The 24,673-nt window shown below is 39.8% G+C and overlaps 2 protein-coding genes across 5 annotated transcripts in view; both read right to left on the reverse strand.

Moving 5' to 3' along the window:
- Positions 1-16,133, reverse strand: part of TBK1 (TANK binding kinase 1) — a 47,312-nt gene extending 31,179 nt beyond the window's left edge. The window contains exons 1-4 of one of the 2 annotated variants that reach the window (XM_032854909.1): positions 16,003-16,133; positions 12,903-13,017; positions 6,360-6,500; positions 2,070-2,199 (exon numbers count right to left, since the gene is read on the reverse strand). In XM_032854909.1, the coding sequence (XP_032710800.1) occupies positions 2,070-2,199; positions 6,360-6,500; positions 12,903-12,989 (358 nt within the window). In that variant the 5' untranslated portion in view covers positions 12,990-13,017; positions 16,003-16,133. The remainder of the gene's footprint in view (positions 1-2,069; positions 2,200-6,359; positions 6,501-12,902; positions 13,018-16,002) is intronic. The other variant, XM_032854910.1, reaches the window with a different exon arrangement.
- Positions 16,134-19,718: 3,585 nt separating this feature from the next.
- The window catches only part of XPOT (exportin for tRNA), a 46,105-nt gene continuing 41,150 nt past the window's right edge, over positions 19,719-24,673 (reverse strand). For all 3 annotated transcript variants that reach the window (XM_032854911.1, XM_032854913.1, XM_032854912.1), the window contains exons 24-25: positions 24,163-24,219; positions 19,719-20,330 (exon numbers count right to left, since the gene is read on the reverse strand). In XM_032854911.1, the coding sequence (XP_032710802.1) occupies positions 20,304-20,330; positions 24,163-24,219 (84 nt within the window). In that variant the 3' untranslated portion in view covers positions 19,719-20,303. The remainder of the gene's footprint in view (positions 20,331-24,162; positions 24,220-24,673) is intronic.

The raw sequence follows: 24,673 nt of genomic DNA on the forward strand, positions 1-24,673 counted from the left end.
TAGGAAGTCATCAATTATCTACAACTTCTGCTTGGTTAAATGGGCTATAGCATACATTGTTTTTCTTTCATCTTATCCTCACCTAAAGGGTCTCCACACTGCTTCCACTATCAAGTTCAAGAATTCCCACTAACCTTATGCCTTCTTTATCACTGGACTTTTCCCATTCCTCAAATACTGATTCACTTCTCGTCAAGAAGATATTATTCCCTTTGGATGCCATATTCTTTTTTTTTTTTAAATAGCTTTGAGATAAAATTCATGTATCATAAAATTCAGCCTTTTAAAGTATACAACTGAGTAGTGTTTAGAAGAGTCAAAGCATACAACCATCACCACTATTTTCAGAACATTTTCATTATGCCAAAAAGAAACCCCATACCCGTTAGCAGTCACTCCTCATACCTGCCATCCCCTCAAACCCCTGGAAATGACTAATCTGCTTTCTGTTTCTATGGATTTGCCTATTCTGGACATTTCATATGAACAAAATCATAAATATTATGACCTTTGTGTCTGGTTTCCTTCACATAGCATCATTTTTCAAGGTGCATCCATTTTATAGCATGTATCACTACTTTCTCTCTTTTTTTTTTAAGTAAGCTCTAGGCCCAACTCATGACCCCAAGATCAAGAGTCACATGCTCCACCGACTGAGCGAGTCAAGTGCCCCATTTTCCTTTTTCATGAACAAGTAATATGTCATTGCATGGAAAATGGACATTTTATTTATACATCAGTTGATGGACACTTGGGGTACTTCCATTTTTGGCTATTAGGAATATCGGTATACAAGTTTCTGTGGGGACGTTTTTAATTCTTGGGTAAATACCTAGCATTGGAATTGCTAAGTCACATGGTGACTATGTTTAATCTTTTGAGGAACTGCTAGACTATTTTCCCAAGTGGCTGTACTTTTTTACGATCCCACCACCTATATATTAGGGTCCAACTTTTTCACATCCTTGCCAACACCTGTTTTTGTTGTCTTTTTTTAAAAAAAATAATTAATTAATTGAGACAGAACATTCATGAGTAGAGGGAGGGGCAGAGGGAGAGGACCTTAAGCAGACTCCCTGGGGAGTGAGGAGCCCAAGACCAGGCTCAATCACATGACCCTGAGATCATCATCTGAGTTCAAACCAAGGAGTTGGACACTCAATGGAATGAGTCACCCAGGTGCCCATTTTATCTTTCTGATTTGGCCATGCTAGTGAGTATGAAGTGGTATCACTTTGTAGTTTTGATTTGCATTTCCCTAATGACTAATAATCTTGATTCTCTTTTTATGTTCTCATTGGCCATATATATTCACCTTCTTTGGAGAGATGTTTATCATTTTTATTTATTTTTATTTACTTATTTTTTTCTTTTGCCCATTTTTAAATTGCATTGTCTTTTGATTAAGTTGTTAGGATCAAAATTCCTTATCGTATATGTGATTTGCAAATAACTTCTCTTGTTCTGTGGGTTGTCTTTTCACTTACTTGATATTGTCCTCTGAAACACAAATGTTTTTAATGTTGATGAAGTCCAGCTTATCTATTTTTTCTTTGTGTATGTATACTCCTGGTGTTGTATCTAAGAAAGTACTGCATAAAGATCTTCGGTTTTGAATACAAAAATAATATATTTACAATTCTTATGTCATTAGGGGCACCTAGGTGTCTCAGTTGGTTAAGGGTTAGACTCGATTATGGCTTGGGTCTTGATCTTGGGGTCATGAGTTCAAGCCCTGTGTTGGGCTCCATGCTGAGTCTGGAGCCTACTTTAAAAAAAAAAAAATTATTGGGGCACGTGGGTGGCTCAGCTGATTAATAATCTGCCTTTCGCTCAGGTCATGATCCCAGGGTCCTGGGATTAAGCCCGGCATTGGGCTGGGCTCCCTGCTCAGTGCGGAGTCAGCTCCTCCCCCTACTCCTCCCACCACTTGTGCTCTCTGTCTCTCAAATAAAATCTTAAAAAAAAAACAAAACCCTTATGTCATTAAATTATATACACATATAACTATAAAATCACACATATATCTATATACACATATATTTATAAAATCATATAAACAAACATACCCACATCTCGCAAAACAATTAAAAATTCAGACTCTGGTAGTCCATAGGCATTAGATGGCTCTTCTAAAACAGTGTATAAACTTCCACATGGACAAAATTCCATAATAAGTACTTTATGTCTTGTTGTTGTCTGGAAAAAAAAAATCACTGATTGGGACTCAATATAAAAGTTTTTATTATAGGCTAGTACTTATCTGATTTCACTTAAATGTAGAATATACTACAATAATGAACACACTATGAATTGCTTTACCTGGGATTTATTAACTACCTATTGACTATACTCATATAATGATTAACAGCTTCTGAATTCCTATTGGATTTGTTTTTGAAAGATGATCAAACCACGACGAAAGCTGGCTAAATGTGAAATAGAAAAAAAATCACTGCTACACTGTTATAATGGTTCTTTAAAAATTTCTTTAATTTCTAATACATAATAGTACATTTACGACATTAATGTTTGAACAGACCTCTTAAAACACTTGAAATTCTTCTCATGACAAGTACTTCCACTTCAGGGAATGAAATTCTTCTCATGACAAGTACTTCCACTTCAGGGAATGGAGTGCTAGTCTTAAAAACAAACAGATGGGGGGGGCACCTGGGTGGCTCAGTGGGTTAAGCCTCTGCCTTCGGCTCAGGTCATGATCTCAGGGTCCTGGAATCGAGCCCCACATCGGGCTCTCTGCTCAGCAGGGAGCCTGCTTCCTCCTCTCTCTCTGCCTGCCTCTCTGCCTACTTGTGATCTTTGTCTGTCAAATAAATAAATAAAATCTTTAAAAACAAAAAACAAAACAACAACAAAAAAAACAAACAGATGGCAGAAGAGCCTAGTGGTCCCCCTCACAGCAGTCTGAGCTTGCTGATTTGCATATGAGCTGATTTGTTTCAAACCTTTTAATGAATCATTGATTATAAGATACATCACCAATTTAATAACAGCTTTTTAGGGAAAAAGAAATACTACCAAATTACATATATACACTGATTATAAGCTACGTTCCTACTTCAGGAACTTGAAAATGTGATTATGAGTCTTAAAATCCAGTATTCATCTCCAATTTTTTTTTTGTGGTTATTTCCAATTTTTTATCCTTCCTTCCTTTTATAATTTTTCCTGCATATCCCCAAAACACTTTTATTGTTTTTTAGATTTTATTTATTTATTTGATAGAGAGAAAGAGAAACAGCAAGAGAGGGAATACAAGCAGGGGGAGTGGAAGAGGGAGAAGGCTTCCTGCCAAGCAGGGAGCCCAACTCAGCTCCGACCTGAGCCCAAGGCAGATGCTTAACGACTGAGCCACCAGGCGCCCCAGGATTTTATTTATATGAGAGAGAGAGAGAGAGCATGAGAGGGGGAGTCAGAGGGAGAAGCAGATAGAGAGCACAAGGGGGTAAAGTCAAAGGGAGAAGCAGACTTCGTACTGAGCAGGGAGCTGGGAGTCTGATATGGGACTTGATCCTGGGCCTCCAAGAGCATGACCTGAGCCAAAGGCAGTCACTTAAACAGTTGAGCTACTCAGGTGGCCCCCCAAAACACTTTCATAAACTATTTTATTTTTAAAAAGATTTTATTTATTTATTTGATGGGGGGGCGGGGACATAAGCTGAGGGGAGGGGCAGAGGGAGAAGCAGACTCCTCACTGAGCAGAGAGCCAGAATCGGGACTCAATTCCAGGACCCCGAGATTATAACCTGAGTTGAAGGCAGCCACTTAACCAACTGAGTCACCCAGGTGCCCCCTTTTATAAACTATTTTAAATTTCTCTACTATTGAGTAGTTATAGAAAGAGAGAAATAACTTTAAAAGACTTTTGTTTTTAAATAATGAAGTAATATGCTGATGGTTGAAAACTTGGGAAATACCCATAATTCTATTACCTGGAGATAATTATGCTAATATTTTGGTGCATTTCCTTTCAGTCTATTTCTTATCTATCAAATCACATAAGAGATACAACATGATACTGTATATTCAAGATCACACTGTGTATTTATTTTTAATTCTGTTTTTCTGACATAACATTATACATAAACATGTTTCCAGATAATTAAAACTTTGGTAAATACCTCTTTTCATTACTGCTTAACTATTGTGTAGTGAAGAATAAATTTCACTCCAAGAGAGGTCAGGCTTTTGTTTGGCTTTGGCTACTAACAGGTGATTACTAGGCATCTGGAGTATCCTGTCTGCTAGAAGTCTTTCTCTGAATGGGGGCTTTGGCCATTAACAGTCTAATGATGTGATTTATGATGGAGGTTTTAGGATGTACAAGTCCATCTCAATTTCCAAAGGAAAACACAACTAAAGGTATTAGCCTGAACTTCTGGAAAGGGCTAAAGACAAAGTCAGCCATGCAGGCAGTATGTGATTGAGTCCCAACAGAAATTCTAGACACCAAAGGCTCAGGTGAGTTTCTGAGGCTGGCAATATTTTGTGTATACTATCATACATCAATACTAGGAGGGTACTGTATCTATGAGGAAAAGGAAGATTCATGTTTGGAATCCTCCTATAGAATCCTCCTATATTCTGTTCTATGAATTTCTTCCTTTGACTAGTTCTAATTTGTCTTCTTTTGCTAGAATAAAACTGTAACAACATTTCTTTCCTGAGTTCTCTGAGTCATTCAACATTTTTTTTTAAGACCTTATTTATTTAGAAAGCGTGAGGATATGAGCAGGGGGGAGGGGCAGGGGAAAAAGGAGAGAACCGAAAGCAGAGTGTGAGGGCAAATGTGGGGCTCAATCCCAGGACCCTGAGATCATGACCTGAGCGGAAATCAAGAGTTGGACATTCAGGGCACCTGGGTGGCTCAGTTTTTAAGTATCTACCTTTGGCTCAGGTCATGATCCCAGGGTCATGGGATGGAGCCCTGAATCCAACTCCCTGCTTGGCAAGAAGCTGGCTTCTCCCTCTTCCACTCCCCGTGCTTGTGTTCCCTCTCTCACTGTCATTCTGTCAAATAAATAAATAAAATCTTAAAAAAAAAAAAAAAAAAAGAGCTGGACACTTAACTGACTGAGCCACCCAGGCATCCTGAGTCAACATTCTAGCATATTATCAAATCTGGGGGGTGCCTGGGTGGCTCAGTGGGTTAAAGCCTCTGCTTTCAGCTCAGGTCATGATCCCAGGGTCCTGGGATTGAGCCCTGCGTCAGGCTCCCTGCCCAGCAGGGAGCCTGCTTCCTCCTCTCTCTTTGCCTGTCTCTCTGCCTACTTGTGATCTTTCTCCCTGTTAAATAAATAAATAAAATCTTAAAAAAAAAAAATCTGGGGACAGTCATGGGGAGCCCCAAATTTGTAGCCAGCTGGTCTGATGTGATGGTAGCCCTAGGGGACTGTTGAACTTGCAGCTAGTGTCTGAAAAAGCACAATCTTCTGGGGACTGTTCTCTTTGTACAGTATGCCAAATTCTTCTGCAGCTGCTATCAGAGATCTTGAACAAACCTGGCAGGTGGAAGGCTACATATTTTTTTTCTTTTTAAAATATTTTATTTATTTATTTGACAGAGAGAGACACAATGAGAGAGGGAACACAAGCAGAGGGAGTAGGAAAGGGAGAAGCCAACTTCCTGCCAAGCAGGGAGCCCAATGTAGGGCTCAATCCCATGACCCTGGGATCATGACCTGAGCCAAAGGCGGCCATTGAACGACTGCACCACCCAGGTGTCCCTGGATGGCTACATTCTTAACCTCGAGTGTAACAAACTGAGTAACTATCCATCACATATTCTAACTTATTTAACCATTCTTTATCATAAACAGGGCAGCAATGAACATCTTTCTAATGACATTCTTTCTTTCTTCCTAATGACATTCTTTTCAGTTTCTTCCTAAAGTCAACTGTATCTTTTATATACTGTATTAATGTATACAGTATGTACTTAGATACTGTATTAATTTCTGGATTCCTAGGATTTTTATTCTTTTACAAAGCCTTCTTCGTGTTGTTTGACTTGCTCCTTTTATAATTATGTCAATTTAACTTCACTTAGTTTTTATTTCTAGTAAAAATACTGGTAACCACAGCCTAGTATAAGAAATATACTACTTTTTCTGATTCCATGATACTTTATTTCCATTGTTATATCTCTTCAAGAATCTTTGAGGACAAAAAATAAATAAATAAATAAATCTTTGAGGACAGGATATTTGGTTAGATGAGCTCTAATTTTCATCACTTAAAAAACTTCATTGTTTATAAAACAATTTTTTATATTAGGTCATTTCTCCCAGATTGCAATAATTACAATAAATAAGATTAACTAAAGCTTGACTACTTACCTCCTCTTCAATAGCAAATAATTTGACAATATTTTTGTGATTGAGTTTTTTTAACACTTCAAATTCTCTCATTTGAACATCCACTGGACGAAGGAAGCTTATGTTATTAAATACTTTGATAGCAAATAAGTCACCAGTTTTCTAAAAGAAAGAGAGAAAGATTTTATTTATCTATAGTATTATAAAGAAGATTAAAAGGTACTATTAGAACTGACTATAGCAATTTATTTATCTTACAGAACACCCAAATATTTTTTAAGCACAGGTAACTGTACTAGAGCTCTTGATTTTTTTTAAAGCTAAAATCAATTGGTCAGCTGCTCCAAATTTCTCTCAAATTGTATGCTTCGAAATGAAGTAAAGGCTTTCTTTCAAATTAAAAAGTTTCCACGGGTGCCTGGCTGGCTTAGTCAGTAAAGCATGCAACTGCTGATCTCAGGGTCTTGAGTTCAAGCCCCACACTGGACCTACAGTCTACTTAAAAATAAACAAATACATAAAAGTTAAAAAAAAAAAAAAGCTTCCATTATATGAGGCAGAGACAGCCACATATAAGAAGAGCTCTAGTAATATCAAATGTGAAAGTATATTTTAGATAGGAAAGTAGTATTTTAGAAGGGTTTACTCCAGGGCTTAGTAATTTAAACAAAACAGGAAAAGAGAGATTGAAAACTATACTCCATATACAAAATTTCACTAAGAAGCTCAAAATAGGGATGCATGGATGGCTCATTTGGTTAAGCGTCCAACTTTGGATCAGGTCATCACCCCAGGGTCCTGGGATCCAGTCCTGCATCGGGTTCCCTGCTCAGTGGGGAGCCTGCTTCTTCCTCTACTTGTTCTGCCTGCAGCTCTCCCAGCTCTCCCAGCTCATGTTCTCTCTCCCTCTGACAAATAAAATCTCAAAAAAACAAAAAACAAAAAACAAAAACCTCAAAGTAATGAAATTAACAGTTAAGAAATTCTCCAGAGCACCTGGGTGTCTCAGTTAGTTAAGTGCCCTACTCTTGGTTTCAGCTCCAGTCACGATGTCATGGGTCATAGAATTAAGCCTTGAATCAGGCTCCACGCTCAGTGGGGAGTCTGCTTTAAGATTCTCTCTCTCTGCCCCTCCCCCCAATTGCACACATGTGCACACTCTCTCTCAAAATAAATTAACAAAATCTTAAAAAAAAGGAAAAGAAAAGGGTCAAGGGTCAAGGAAAAGAAAAATGGGTGCCTGGGTGGCTCATTCGGTTAAGCCTCTGCTTTTGACTCACATGATCCCAGGGTCCTGGGATCAAGACCCATGTTGGGCTCCATACTTGGTGAGGAGCCTGCTTCTTCCTTTTCCTTGACCCTTCCCCCTGTGCATGTTTCCTTCTCTTCCCTCTCTCTCAGTCAGAGAATAAAAAAAAAAAATCTTTAAAAAAAAAAAAAAAAAAGAAAAGAAAAACACCACTCCCTAGCTATAATACTGTGTGTGTGCAGATGTGCGTATGGAAGTAGAAGCTGGAGTTGGTCAGGTTCAAGTAGCCTATCCTCATTGGATTGCATCACTGCTGCCTTGGAGATCTTTCTGCAACTTCACCTAGATGACTAGAGCAGATTGTTTCTTTTTTTTTTTTTTTTCTTTTTAAAGATTTTATTTATTTACTTGACAGAGAAAGGCACAGCAAGAGAGGGAACACATGCAGGAGGAGTGGGAGAAAGAGAAGCAGGCTTCTTGCTGAGCAGGGAGCCCAAGGCAGGGCTCAATCCCAGGACCCTGGGATCATGACCTGAGCCAAAGGCAGACACTTAACCACTGAGCCACCCAGGTGCCCCAAGATTGTTTCTTTACAGAGCCTTCTCTTAGAGGATCAAAGACATTTCCTTTTCTCTATGGATGTACCTGCAGCACCCCACTCTCACTCTCTCATGGAATACTGAAGTAGACTGCAAAGAAAATTACAATGCACAACTGTAGCTGGGAGGCACTCTTAGAAGTGCAAATGCTTAATTTCAGGTAAACATCACCTTCTTATATTCTTCATATTAACTTTGCTTTAAGGCTCTCTTCCAGACCCTCCCACCTCCCCCCAGTCATTCTAAGTGGCAAGCCTCTCCTTGGTGGTCAGTCCAGATTCTTTGAGTTTAATCTTACTTTTCCCATAATCCAAGGTTGAACTTCCCTGGAGCAAGTGGAAAGATCATTTCCTCTTTGACTTTGGGGTTTAAGCACCACCTGCCTAAAGATATTTCATGGCTGCCTGTCTGTCAGGATCTCCATGCTATGCCGGCTTTGATGCCCTTTCCATAGCTTTCCACACAGATTCACTGCTCATAGCCAAAATCACCTCAGAAGCTCACAATCTTTTTCTTAGTCAGAATCTCATGATCTTTTCTCTTAAAACCATTTAACTGCCTGGGACGCCTGGGTGGCTCAGTCAGTTAAGCCGCTGCCTTTGGCTCAGGTCATGATTCCAGGGTTCTGGGATCAAATCCTGCATCGAATCGGGCTCCTTGCTCAGCAGGGAGCCTGCTTCTCTCTCCACCTCTGCCTGCCGCTCTGCCCCGCTTGTGTGCTTGTTCTCTCTCTCTCTCTCTGACAAATAAATAAATAAATAAATAAAATCTTAAAAAACAAAACAAAACAAAACAAAACCATTTAACTGCTTCACAACCTCTTATCAAGATCACTATTTGGAGACCACAATCTATGTGACATGATCACACCTCCCTCACTCTAGCTTACCACCCATTTTCAGACAATATGAAAATAGAATAACAACCAAACCACAGTTTAATTACACCGTTTTCCTATTTGTTCAACCAGAGTAAGAACACTGCTAAATCTAACTACCTAAATCTATCTACCAAAATATACCAGAAGATTTCTCTTGAGGATACTTATTTTCAACTTAATCCAAAATTAGGAGAATCCTAACAGAGGAGCAACTGGGGAAAATAATACAATATTGCAAAGTGCCCACTGTGATCGAGGCTAGCATTTTCCATACTTTTGTAGTCCAAATCATACCTGTGAGATTACTGGCATACGTGTGGGAATGTACTGTTTTCCCTTTATTCAACTGCACAGTCAGCTGTCATTCACTGTCCCTAACTCAAAGCATAGAGTAGGAATATTTAAAGGATCTCCATGTAGTTGGGATCTACATATAGCCGACCCTCGAACAATGAGGGTTAAGGGGGCTGACCCCCTGTGCAGTCAAAAATCCATCTTTACCTTTGACTCTCCAAAGATTTAACTACCAATAGCTTATTGCTGCAGCCTTACTGAGAATATAAACAATTGATTAGTGTATATTTTTTATGTTACATGTATCCTTACAATAAAGCCAGAAAAGAAAATGTTATAAGAAATCATAAGGAAAAGAAAATATATTTACAGAACTGTACTGTATGTATTGAAGACAATATTCACATATAAGTGGATCCACACAGTTCAAACCCACGTTGTTTAAGGGTTAAATGTATACATATAGGAAAATCAACACATCCTTCCTATAGCTCTTCCTTTTAACTTCACCATGATTTTTTTTTTTTTAAGATTTTATTTATTTATTTGACAGAGATCACAAGTAGGCAGAGAGGTAGGCAGAGAGAGAGGAGGAAGCAGGCTCCCTGCTGAGCAGGCTCAATCCCAGGACCCTGGGATCATGACCTGGCCAAAGGCAGAGGCTTAACCCACTGAGCCACCCAGGTGCCCCTAACTTCACCATGATGAACATATACATACACATTCATCACATACACTAGTAACTAAAAACAGCTCAATGAGAAAGAGACAGATAACGGAAGTAATATACTTTGAATAACAAATAGTAAATTTGGAAATTTGGTCATTCCAGGCGGTAATACAAAAAGGTCTAACTAATATCATGGTTAAAAATTCTTAAATAGGGGTGCTTGGGTGGCTCGTGGGTTAGGCCTCTGCTTTTGGCTCAGGTCATGATCTCAGGGTCCTGGGATCGAGCCCTGCATCGGGCTCTGCTTGGTGGGGAGCCTGCTTCCTCCTCTCTCTCTCTGCCTGCCTCTCTGCCTACTTGTGATCTCTGTCAAATAAATAAATAAATAAAACCTTAAAAAAAATTCTTAAATAAAATGGTGAGTGCTGTGAAGTGTGTAAGCCTGATGATTCACAGACCTGTACCCCAGGGCAAATAATACATTATAAGTTAATAAAAATAATTAATTTTAAAAAAGGGGGAGAGGTGCAGTGAAGTGTGTAAACCTGGCGATTCACAGACCTGTACCCCTGGGGAAAAAATATATGTTTATAAAAAATAAAATTAAAAAAAAAAAAGGGGAGAGGAAAAAAAATTCTTCTTCTTCTTCTTTTTTTTTTTTTTTAAGAAGTGCAGAGGGAGGGGAGCCTGGGTGGCTCAATGGGTTAAAGCCTCTGCCTTCAGCTCAGGTCATGATCCCAGGGTCCTGGGATCGAGCCCCGCATCAGACTCTCTGGTCAGTGGGGACCTGCTTCCTCCTCTCTCTCTGCCTGCTTCTCTGCCTACTTGTGATCTCTGTCTGTCAAGTAAATAAATAAATAAAATCTTAAAAAAAAAAAAAAGAAGAAGAAGTGCAGAGGGAGAGAGAGAATCTTTTTTTTTTTTTTTAAGATTTTATTTATTTATTTGACAGAGAGAGAGAGATCACAGTAGGCAGGCAGAGAGATAGGGGAAGCAGGCTCTCCGCTGAGCTGAGAGCCTAATGTGGGGCTCAATCCCAGGACCCTGAGATCATGACCTGAGTGAGCCAAAGGCAGAGGCTTAACCCACTGAGCCAACCAGGCGCCCTGGAAAAAAAAAAATTCTTAAATAGTTAAGGGCAAGCAGGATTTTTCAGGCATAGTCCTAAACCTCTGAAATTGACGTCACTGAGAACAAACATGATTTCTCAAAATACATCTGTGCGAAGAATACTAGGGACTGAATATTAAACTGACTCTTCACAGTCTTTTAAGTAAATTCCTATGACTCTCAAATCCTTATTTTAGGCCTTCTGACTATATGGGATAAAATACATTTCTGTTCCCTTTGAAGAAGAACTTTGGGTTATCTTAGGGTGGTCTAATCTGTCCTCATTCTTTATTCTTTTATTCCACAAACATTTGCAGAATGCCTACTACATATAGGAACTTAAATGAAGGACACCAAGTATCTAAGTAAGGAAAGAGGACCAGAATACATGGAATATGCCTCCCCTAATTTCTGTCACTACTGACTACCTATTATTCCATCAGTTTCCAATTTACATCCTTTCCAACACCAGCTAAACCCAAAACTCTTTGTGGGAAGGAACTGCACGTTATTTGCGGTTATGTTCACTAGATCCGTCGCAGTGCCTGTCACGTACCAAGTGATTATTAAAGTTTGTTAAGTTAATTTGGGTTACAGGAAGACAGACAGACAGATGTGGTCTCAACACTAAATCTTGTGTCACCACCCATTTTCTTTTCTTCTTGACACAGGGCATAAAACAAAAACAATTTCTAGGGCAGGAATATCCAAAGTTGACCATATGGACTTGATAAAGAACCCAGAACCTGTGGACAATTCTGGAATCTGAGGGAAAAAGGCTAAAAGCTGTATGACACTTCTGATTCAGTCACTACTTACCAGAGGCTGTTTATAGTCAGCGTCTCTCCTCAGAGGAAACAGCCCCTCCCCTCTGAATGCTTATCTTATTCTTTCTGACAGAACTGACTGGCAATCACACAGCTATAGGAAAACATGAAACTCCTCCTTACTCAAATATTTAAAGCTCTTGTTTCTGAAAACAAGAATTTAAAAGTCTCCGAATATCATTTAGTCAAAAAGAGTTCACAGTGCTGAAAAATTAGTGGACTATTTGCATTATAAAAGATTTTTTTTCCCCTATTATTTTTCCAGCTTCCTTTCCAGAATAGAAACTTTAATGATCTTAACTTTCTTCATTTTAAGTTATTTTAATTATCTTTAATTTCATCTTCCAATATAGAATCTGACAGAAAATCTTTTTTGGTTCTTGAAATGCCTCCAAGATTAGCCTTTTATTCTATTCTCACTTCCACTAACAAGTTCTGTTTACCTCATACCTTTGAAGTGTGGGCTCCTTGCTGATAATCTCTTTTAATTTCAATCTACCTTGTAGGATGCTGTTTGCTCGGACATGAAACTGTAATACAGCATATCAGAATCATCTGTGGATTCCCTCAAACTATACATCTGCCTTTGCATACTTCCTTCATCTGCAGCCCACCCCAATGCACTCACTGCCATAAGGAACTTCTCTGCTAGTGAGGTCATTCACTACCAGGACTAGGTTGGGGAAAGAATCAAAAGGCACAACACCAATCTTCCTAGTCCCTTTTTTAAACCACTCCCAACACATAACCTCTGCCCCTATCAGGTAGGTATCACTAACTCTAACACAAGCTATACTTGAACCACAAAAACAGGAACTCTCTTTGGTAAGCGAAAACATCGAGTCTCATCAAGTCTCACATTTTAGTACAAGTGTGCTTCCCAAAAGAGAACATATACAGTGATAAAAAGCCTTCACAGTTTTCTCTGAACCAACCTTATGCCTTCCACGAAAGACATTTGCAGTAGCTCCTTGGCCTAAAATATCAGATAAAAGCCACAGATGATTAGAAGTGCTCTGCATCTCGGCTTGGTCAGGAGTTCTTGTTAAACTAAGAGAGAAGAAAAAAAGTGCATGTTGTTTTAAGGGAACAACACATTTAAGGAACAAACGTTAGCTATTTTTAGTCTCCAGTAAGATCATCACTTAGTTATTGCTAAACTGAAAAGTGCAGTCTAATGTAAAAATCTAAACTTCCAACAATATTAAAGACTAAAATGTCATGTGGGCTCTGAAAAAAAACATTAACCAATGACATCTTATATACTCTAACTCACTTATCCCAGGGCGGCATAAAATATCTATTTCCCTTATAATTTTATATTTCTCAGGAGAGTGATACTGGCCACTTATCTCCTTCAAAAGTTTTGAAAGATTAGTCTGCGAAGAATTATAAGGTGTTTTAAAGTCATAAAGTAAAATATAACAGAAGTATAGAAAAAAATTGCTTTGTTTCTTTAAGGGCAGGGCTACACTAATGAAAACAATTGTTGCCATGGCATAACATTTCCATAAGGTAAAATTTCATCTGCATGGTGCCTGACAATCATAATGGAAAGATGCAAAAGTTTTTATTCTTGAAAGGTTGCTAACTCTTGTGAAATTAAGGATAATCTGTCCAATCTCCAAGTATATAAATATACATATATTAGGTGTATATTACCAAAGTCTTAAAAAATAAGCAAGTGGATGCTATTATGTATTAAGTAAAATCTCTGTATCTTCTGCTCAATTTTGCTAAATCTAAAACTGCTCTAAAAAATAAAGTTGATTTAAAAAAAAAAAAAAGCACCACCCCTACCTAGCCTTCTCCTTTAATAACTGGAAAACTACATTTCTACAAGGATATTAAAAATACTTGAGCTCCATGTTGGAATAAAAATTAGTAGCATAAACAATATTCTCACCATGCCACATTAAATCTGCTGTAATATCAGATCAAATCAGATCCTGATATCGCTTTGGTAGTCCATTAGAACAGACTAGGTATTCAGTGATGAATTAATGACTACCAATATTCCAAGAAGGATTAGAAACATAAAGATGGTCCATTTTCAATAATCTTATATATTAAGTGTCGCAGCCGGCGCGACAAATCGACTAGGGTCGAGAGGGTAAGAGGATGCTGAAAAGAAATTAAGAGACAAAGAGATGGGGGCAGGAGGAGCACCAAGGAGGAAGTCCAATAGTGCCAATTTTATTCAAGGCAGCAAGGCATTATATAGCTAACAGAAACAATCATAAGAAAGTATCTATTTTTAGCTGATTACTAAAGAGTTTGTAACATGCACAGAAAATCCTTCAAGCTTTCCCATTATCTATTTCCCAAGCACCAATAGCAGACCCTCTAGCGCCAGATGTACTGACTTCAAGGCCACTCAAGACATAGTTTATGCAAGCACAGCACAGTCTTACAGTGGTGTAGTCTATAGCCCGTGCAAGGACAGCAAGGACCAGCCAAGAATTTCTGACCCCGGCCAAATCGTCTCTGACTAGCAAATGTGTGGGAAGTCACGTAGGCGAGCACACAACACACAGCACAGACCCTTTCTCAGTGCTACTAGACTTTATCGACCTAAGCCTTTTGTTTGGCTATTCAGCCTTTAAAGGAGGCACAAGTCAGGGCCTGGTTTGGTTCTCGTCTCAAGCCTTACTTGTGGCCTCTCACAATTAAGATATATAATCTTTACCATCCATCTAATTTAGATAAGGAATGTTATCTAAACAGCAACTTATTGGAAATTAGCAATAAAAATAAGAAGCACTTCTCACAAGGAATACACATCTGTCAGCTGAGGTTAATAATATCAACTACCTTTTCAGTATTTTCAAATATTTTTCAATAATGAAAAACCTTCCCTAATCACTGTAACTGTGCTGAGGTAACTGTAAATGTAAAATAGTGTAGTCAGGTACCCACACGTACCTAGTGAATAATATATAAGCACTTTTATCAGCTAAGATATCTGCTCTCTATATGAAGATTTAAGACTAGTTTCACAATGATGAGGGGAAATGTCTTTTGAAACTATCTTCCAATAAACCCACAATAACAGCATGCTAAAACATGACTCAGCGCATCCACAAGGTGTTTGCTTTTTAAATCTTCCCCCAATTTTGATACACTATAGGTAGGCACTCAACAAGTATGTTACTAGTGCCTGCCTTAAGCCTACTTCCTCATATTGTCCAAAACGAAAGTAACCATTTGTCTATGGATAAAAACAAGTTGATGACAGGCATCTGGACAAAGTTCAAGGATTTCCAAACTCTACCACTATGTTAATAATCCAGCATTCTAGATTGAAAAAAAGTGGGTCTTTGGTTATGCACTAGACAGTTAACGGGTAGACCTTGTTTTGAAGCCATCTACTGAAAATACCTGGGAAACGGACTGGAAGATAAACCCATAAGCAATTTCCCAAAGGAAATGTTTGGGAATTCACATTATATGTGTGTATACTAATAGACGTCCTCTGCTTCCAGCTTCCGGTTAGTCAATCCCCGCCGTTACCATCACTAAAACCCTAACGAAACGTCTCTTGAATCATCTGTAAAATCAAACCATGTGAACACTGCTGTTCGTGTCAACGCTCATAAAGCGGTAGAAAGCTGTCAAACTCTTTAAAAAAAAAGGGGGAATCCGTCTCTCCGGGGCGGCCAGGGCCCATACCCGGTAATGAGCACCACCTCTTTCTTCGTGCCCAACGTCGCTGAACGCTGACCCGGGAGGGCCCCGGTCAGAGGACCGCCCAGGGGGGCGAGAAGTAGAGGTGGAAGGGACCAGGCCCGCACGACCATTCTACCGGGTTTCGGACGCCCCAAACACCGGGGCGGGAAGCGTCCACCCAGCCAAGGTCCCGGCAAGGCTCGGCCTCCGGTGGTGCTGGGCTTCCCGGGTCGCCCGCCCCGCCCTCGCTCTGACTCAGCATCCCAATTTCCCACAGGGGGCGGGAGCGCTCCGCGCCGGCCCCTGCGGGCCTCCCTGCTCGTGCCCCGCGCGGCTCGGCCCCTCTGCCCGCGCCGCCCCACTTACCGCGCCCGGTCTCCGTCGCACCACCTCCAGCGGGCTCCCGCGGCCTCCGTGAGCCTCGGGACACTTCCGGCTTCGCGAGCCCTGGCCGGGGGCCACGTGACCGACGGCCGGCGCGCTCCGGTGCGCGTGCGCACGTCCACCGGACGGGCCTCAGCCTCCGCCGCCTACCCTGGGGCCAGGGCTGGTGGGGCTGCTGGTTTCCACGTTCTTCGTCGAGAGGGGCGGGGAGACTGGGGGTTGCCTGGAGTCGGAACTGGTCCACACCCTCTGCCTGCCCCTCCCTCACCCTAAGGGTGAAGCTAGGGAGCCCTGCACAGTGAGCAGTTTCGGTTTCCCAGAACTGCAAATCCCGCCCCGTCCTCGAGAGCCACCGACAGAGCGCGACGTGCGGTGACAGTGGGGAAGACAGACATTGAACTGATTGCAAACATTCTAATAGTCACAGGTGTGCAGAATGCTGGACACGTGCGAAGCTGTCCCTGGGGAGTAACATAGTCTGGACGGATAGATCTGAAAGTGTTTTAAAGGCTGTGTTGGCTGCAGTGGAGTCCCATGATCGCCTCAGAATAATCCAGACGTGAAATTCCTAATGTAAATAAGCTCATTTAATTCCTTACTCGTTTTTTTTTGTTTGTTTGTTTTTTTGCGTTGAGGAAGTCAGGAATGAAAGTTGTCTTAACTCCCTCTTTACACGGTATTTGGAACATGGCAGTATTGGAGAACTTGACTGAAATCAGGTCCTGAATACTCGTGCCTCCAGGATCTCAAGCAGCTCTTCCCTAGAGTGATTCCTTCTGCCCACTGACTGCACTGCAGGCTTTCTCAACATAGGGAGAGGTCAGAGACACTCCGGTTGTTTCAGGGCTAAACTTAAAAGACTGATGAAGAATTCTTCCCAGCTGAGAACTACAGCAACCAGGAATGAAATAGGAAACCAGGGGCTTTTGAATGGAACACATCTGGGTCTGCAGTCCCAACTCTCCCCACCAAATACTGACTCTAAGCACGTTCCCCCGCCCCATAACGTAAGTCTGTTATGTTCCTTGCACAATGGAAATAACAAAAGTCCACAGTAATGCGTTGTTACAAAGGAAGTTACTTTATTAGACTTTTAAACAATGTTAAAATAAACCATTTAATTAACCAATGTTAGATGGAACCATTCTAACAACAAATCGATTTACTGCTTACAATTCCAACCAATTTCAGTTCTGCATCTAACACCAAGAAGGGGACCTGTCCAGGTTCCTTACAACAGTAAGACCTACAGCTCAAAAGTTTTATGGGAGAAAATGTAATTAGTTGAGCCAAAGGCCTTGATTCACATATTTACCAAATTATTTATCACTGAAATACCACAGGTATTTTCTTAAAGGTAGAACTGTTTGTGAACCAATTAACGTTAACATTTAAGACTTTAAACTGTTAGGCACATAACTAGACCAGGCATCTTAAAACCCTTGCTGTTCCATAGTCAAGCCACACAAATCTGTCTTTGCTTTAGTGACCTCACCTTTCAAGAGGTGAGATTCACTCTTGTGACAATTATTTGGGGGCTTATTTTTGGAAACTAAATACAAGTAAGTAATTCATGAGGAAGCAGAATTTCCTAATTGCTATGGTACTCCCTAAAAAAAGGTGCTCTGGGTAACTTCAGGTAAAGATGGGTATTATACATGACGATAGAACATGAAGTTTATCTTCTACTGCAGACTCTTAATTTCCATGTTTTGTTTTCTCTTGATCCTGAACATACACAATCTTTTGAAGGGCTTTAAACAGGGAAAAAGGAGGCATCATCTTTACATATATGGAACTAATAGTACAGCGATCATAGCTAATACGAAGCCTTCGTGCGCAGGTAGTATAAGAAGCTATCCATACTTAAATTCTTGGTTGTGAGGTAGCTACCATTATCTCCCCCATTTTATAGATGTGGAAATGTATATGGAGAAGTTATTTAAATTATTTAAACTTTTTAAAACCAGTGACTAGTAGAACTGTTATTTGAACCTACTTAAATCTGCAACCTGCCTTAGCTCTTAAGCACTATGCTGACTTGTTGGTATACTTTGAAAAATTAGTGCTATTGCACTAGATGCCATGATCTTTTTTACAGTACAAGAAAGCTTATCAATGGAACACTCAAGCTTTCACATACCCATTTTAATTTCTTTATTTAGAGAGAGAGCATTTGTGAGCAAGTGGGGGTGGGGGGTGAGGGAGAGGGAGAAAGAATCTTTTTTTTTTTTTTTTTAAAGATTTTATTTATTTATTTGACAGAGACCACAAGTAGGCAGAGAGGCAGAGAGAGAGGGGGAAGCAGGCTCCCTGCTGAGCAGAGAGCCCAATGCGGGGCTCGTTCCCAGGACCCTGAGATCATGACCTGAGCCGAAGGCAGAGGCCTAACCCACTGAGCCACCCAGGCGCCCCAAGGGAGAAAGAATCTTAAGCAGGCTCCACACTTAGCACAGAGCCTGACGTGGGACTTGATCCCATGACCCTGAGATCATAACATGAGCTGAAATCAAGAATAGGATGCTTAACTGACTGAACCACCCAGGTATCCCATTTTTTTTCCTTTTTTTTTTTTAGGGAGAATTTATTTTTTAAAAGTAAGTTCTATGGGGGTGTCTGGGTGGCTCAGGTCATGATCTCAGGGTTCTGGGATCTGGTCCCCTATCAGGCTAGCGCTCAGCAGGGTCTGCTTGTCCCTCTCCTGCTGCCCTTCCCCCTGCTCATGCTCTCTTTTAGATAAGTAAAATCTTAAAAAAAAAAAAAAAAAGAAAGAAAAAAAAGTAGGCTCTATGCCCAACATGGGGCTTAAACTCATGACCCTGAGATCAAGAGTCCTATGCTTTACCCAACTGAGCCAGTTAGGTCCCCTTCACTTACCTATTCTTAAAAACATTTTTATTTAAGTATAATACACACTTTTTTTTTTTTTAAGTTAATTTAGTTTAACAGTTAGTTTAGTACTTTTATTCTACAATGTAAGGAAAACGTTTAAAATCACTACTGCAATTAACGCCAAGAAAGATTTATGTATATAATTTAGAATAGTTTTAGGGAGTTTATAGACCACTGAAGCCATCATGAAAATTTAGGGAGGGGAACCACATGGGCCAAAGGTTAAAAAAAAAACAACAACCCTCACCTAAAATCTTGAGCTTGTAAACTTTAAATTTAAATGACGTAGTAATTGTTCTTTCTTTGAATTCAGTTAACATATATTATTTGTTTCAGGAGTACAGGTCTGTGGTTCATCAGTCTTATAATATCCAGGGCTCATTACAACACATACCCTCCCCAATGACTGTAGTAATTTAATTCTGCTGCTCAGTTTATCCCTCCTCTCTTAATTTCCTAATATTACTTACTATTATTTTCCTCTTGCTTTCTTGCAGGGTCATGAATAAAAATGGGGAGAAGTACTTCTGTTAACTAAATGGGCACCTACTTGTAACGCATAGGTACAGTGTCCCAAGTAAATCCAATAAAAGAGGGGAAAATTGGATTTTAAATTCTAGCACTAGATTGAAATAGGCTTTTTAAAGCATTTAAAAAAGAATCTGAGAGAATTAAGCTCCATGTAACCTTTTGGGAGCATAGATAAATCATCTATAAGCTTATATGTGCAATTCTTTAAATGAAAAACCAGAAAGAGATGAGAAAATAAAACTAAAGTACTTATAATAATATCAAAAAAGACTTGGTAGATTTCACTACGTAAAATTTATTTTTATTTTTTTATAAAAAGTGTATAACACCAGTACCTACTCTTAAATCAGTTAATTTATGAAACCATTCTCTTCTGTAGAACCCACATTGGCATCGAAATAGTTTAAAGAAATGTAATGGCTATCTACGAAAAATTAGTTTTGGTTTGTTATATTCCCCCCATATTTTGAGACAGCACACATAAAAGAAAATTAAAATTTTCAAACATTTTATATTTAGCAATTGAAAAAAAAAAGTACACTGTTTTCCTGCTATGGTCTTTATAAAGGATTTAACGTTTCAAGTAAAAAAAAAAAAAAGGTACTAGAATAACCGTGCTGTATCTTTTAACAGCATTTTTATATAGAACAAATTTGCACTGGCATGCAAGCAACTTCTCTTGTTGTCACATACCTATATTCAGAGAAAATTACACCCATTTTACAGAGAAATCCCAATACATATAATGCAATAAGCTTAAAGCAATGTTAAAAAGACCAGTGTGAATGGCACACAAAACTGCTTCCTTATAAATCAACTGGAATTCCTGATCATAAAGTAGGCACAGGGAGATCCAGTCCTTAGGGCTTTGCTCTCTGGAAGAATACCTGTAAATAAAATATTAGTACAATTAGTACTGATGTCAGAAGATGTCACCTTTTACCTGAAGAATGGTTCCAAGTCAGTAAGTGCTAGTTATTCTTTTGTAAAATAAAATCAATATTTAGAACATTTCACATACTGCATAAATCCACACATGGCACAGACCTGTACCCCTGCAGCAAATAACACATTATATGTTAATTAAAAAAAATCCACACATGGTACAAGAACTTCCTTTTTTGGACAATTTGACCAAATCTCAAGATAACTTATGTTGACATTAGTTGGGAAACTAGTGAAAATACGGTTATTAATGCTAATACGAGAACTCAAGTGGTCAGAGGAAAACATGCTCTTTATACCTTTTGCTGACTGGCACACAGTCATAGCTAATACAGGCCAATTAAATTTTGAGAAAGAAATAAACAAACCAAAACTAAAGATAGCAACTGTTATCCCCTAAGGAATTTACTATTTATTTGATTATAAAGATTTTTTTTAAAAAATTCATTTGACAGAGATCACAAGTAGGCAGAGAGGCAGGCAGAGAGAGAGGGGGGAAGCAGGCTCCCCGCTGAGCAGAGATCCCAATGCGGGCTCGATCCCAGGACCCCGGGATCATGACTCAAGCTGAAGGCAGAGGCTTTAACCCACTGAGCCACCCAGGTGCCCCTATTTATTTGATTATAAAAAAAATTACTTGCAATTCAACATTTGAGAGTATGAATGAATAGGCTAGAGGTTGTGCTGGTGACTGGTCCAATATTACATACTACCTTCCATAGTTCGATACATGTTTTTTGTTTTTTGTTTTTTTCAAATACAGATTTTATTTTTAAGTAATCTCTGCACCCATTGTGGGACATGAACTCATGATCCTGAGAGTAAGCCAGCCAGGAGCCCACATAGTTAGATATATGTTAAGTGAGCACTGGAAAGACTACTGGCTGTAAACTCACGAAGGACTGTATTCATCATTGTATCCTTAGCATCTAGCAGATCAGGCATTCATTTAACAAATAATCTGTTGACTAAGTGAAGAGAGGAATGATCACTACATGAGCAAAACAAAGCCTCACAAAGAGGCCATGCTTGAGGCAAGCCTAAAGAACGGGTAGAATTCATAAAGGAGGAGGGTTGCTAATGAGGCAGAATTTTTGAAGAACAGCAAAGACCATTCCAGCAAATCAGAAAGGTGGTCTAATACCAGAAATAGGAAACAACAACAACTACAACAACAAAAAACCCTGAATGTCAAACTAAGAAACATGAGTTTATTTTTAATCAACGGTATAGGTTTATGAAGAATATAAGGGGAATGAATTTTAGAGGACTATTCAGGGTTTTCCAACAGCTCAGCTTGGCTACAAGGGAAGGAATATCAGCACAAGAGAACCCAACTCCACACCAGAGCAGCAGCAGTGGAGACAGAGCAAGTTCAGAGTGAGAAGGAGAGAATCGGCAAGATCTAAGGATCGATCACATCTAAAGAGAGTAGGCACAAAAGATGGAACTTCACTTTCCCCAAAACACGAATAGTGCTATCCTGGAGATAATGGTCCCACTGAAAAAAAGTTGGGCTTGGAAGACTTTATAAATGCAGCTGGATGAATTACTATGTTTGGAGCACAAGCCTGCAACACTGTACCTGGATTGGCTGTTACAGATCCCTTTAATAGAAAGTTACAATTTTTGTGAGTCCTTTCACCAACTGGATCAGTTATATAACAGACATCACCCTCCACAGGCACTTCGATTTTATAGGGAAATGGCAGTGGGGAGGGTTCCCAATCTTAAACAGTAACTTCTAATCTTCTTCTCACAAACTCCTATCAGTTTAAGCTGACAAACTACTACCAGGGAAAAAAATGGACAAGGATAGATGTTACAGAAGCAAAGTTAAGGACAACACACACTTACTTCCTCAGCAAAGGCCCTGACTTACCAATTTTACAGAGTGCCTTAGACAAAAGAACCAGGTGGTTATTCATTAAGTCACCTGCTACCAATATATTTAGCATAGTGTTTTGTCCTCAAATTTGTTGAATGAGGGTAATACAAACAAAAAACAGTTCTTCATCTTGTCACACTGCAATTTTACTTCCAAAACATGAGCTCTTTATTGGCAAGGAAAGTAACTCATATGGTTGTTTGCAGCAGTTAGCATAGTACCTGTTACATAAAAAGCCATCATGGAGTAATTAATGACTACCTGGGTGAAAGCAAGACAGTTCTGCCTCACGGATTTAAATTGTAAATTTGAATTCCTGGAGAGATTTTATTTATTTACTGATTGATTGATTTTATTTATTTATTTGACAGAGAGCACAAGTAGGCAGAGCAGCAGGCAGAGGGAGATGGAGAAGGAGGCTCTCCGCTGAGCAGGGAGCCCAATGCGGGGCTTGATCCCAGCACCCTGGGACCATGATCTGAGCTGGATGCAGACCCTCAACCGACTGAGCCGCCCAGGCACCCCAACCCGGAGAGTTTTTTTTTTTTTTAATTCACTCAATTTATGGGGCGCCTGGGCAGCTCAGCTGGTTAAGCATCCAACTCTTGGTTTGGACTCAGGTCATGATCTCAGGGTTATGAGATCAAGTCTGGATCAGGCTCCATGCTAAGTGCAGTCTGCTGAAGATTCTTTCCCTTCCTTTACCCTCCCACTCTGCTCCTCCCCCATGTGCTCTCTCTCAAATAAATATTAAAATAAAAAATCTGTTCAATTTATGAATGTAAAAAAGCCTTGATTGCTCTATCTGAGGATTCTTTCTGTCCGTTTTACAATTCAGAAGTTTCAAAAACAGGATATAACCAAGTAATCATACTTCTGTTTTTATATTTTAGTTTCTTTCTTTCAACTCAATATGGGCACATGTTCTCCCTCTCTCTTTTTTTTTAAAGATTTTATTTATTTATTTGACAGAGATCACAAGTAGGCAGAGAGGCAGGCAGAGAGAGAGGAAGGGAAGCAGGCTCCCTGCTGAGCAGAGAGCCAGACGAGGGGCTTGATCCCAGGATCCCGGGTTCATGACCTGAGCCGAAGGCAGAGGCCTTTACCCACTGAGCCACCCAGGCGTCCTGTCTCTCTCTCTTTTTTTTTAAAAGACTTATTTATTTGACACAGAGAGAGAGATCATATGTAAGCAGAGAGGCAGGTAGAGACAGGGGGAAGCAGGCTCCCTGCTGAGCAGAGAGCCCGATGCAGGGCTCTATTCCAGCACCCTGGTATCATGACCTGAGCCGAAGGCAGACACTCAATGACTGAGCCACCCAGGAACCCTAGGCACATGTTCTTAAACATTACTTGCTGTCTCAATCCTGTACTTCCTACTTAATTACATTACAAACTGTAAAAGGAAATTGGCATTTTCATAGTATGTTCAAGCACGTACACAGTATGCTTACCTCACTTTTTATGATCTAAGAACTCAGTTGAAAGGGGCTTTATAGAAAACTCTAACGTATAACATTTAAAACTACAGATTTTTTTTTTTTTAAGATTTTATTTATTCGACAGACAGAGATCACAGGTAGGCTGAGAGGCAGCAAGAGAGAGAGAGAAAGGGAAGCAGGCTCCCCGCTGAGCAGAGAGCCCGATGTGGGGCTCGATCCCAGGACCATGGGATCACGACCTGAGCCGAAAGCAGAGGCTTAACCCGCTGAGCCACCCAGGCACCACAAAACTACAGATTTTTATAAGCAGGTTTTAGAAGACATCCCCAAATAAGTAATGATTGGTAAGGCCACAGTATGACACAGTATCCTGTAATACGTATTCTCTCTCCTCTCTAAAATATTACCTGATGGTATGAAGATATATGTTTTCCAAATACCTACCTTTAAGTAATTTTTAAAAACTTTAGCATCAGGCTGTTGAAGCGCTTGACAAAACTCCTGAGGGGCCAAGATAGGAGAGAAAGAGAATGAATCTAATTGTATTAAATTCACTGTAATTAAATTCCAAATTTGAATTGTGTTAAAAAAAAAAAAAAGAATCTATTTAATTATTTATTTGACAGAGAGAGAGAAATCACAAATAGGCAGAAAGGCAAGCAGAGAGAGAGGGGGAAGCGGGCTCCCTGCTGAGCAGAAAGCCAGATGTGGGGCTCGATCCCAGGACCCTGAGATCATGACCTGAGCCGAAGGCAGGGGCTTAAGCCACTGAGCCACCCAGGTGTCCCTTAACCACTGTTTTTGTATGTATAGTACATTAGTATTAACTACATACATAGTGTTGTGCAACAGACCTCTAGAACTTTTCACCTTGTAAAACTAAAACTATACCCACTGACCATCAGTTCCTCTTCCCCCTCCAAACCCCTGGCCACCACCATTCTACTTTCTGTTC

This window comes from Lontra canadensis, unplaced genomic scaffold, assembly GCF_010015895.1.
Source record: "Lontra canadensis isolate GAN:19392208 unplaced genomic scaffold, GSC_riverotter_1.0 scaffold9, whole genome shotgun sequence".
Taxonomy (NCBI): domain Eukaryota; kingdom Metazoa; phylum Chordata; class Mammalia; order Carnivora; family Mustelidae; genus Lontra; species Lontra canadensis.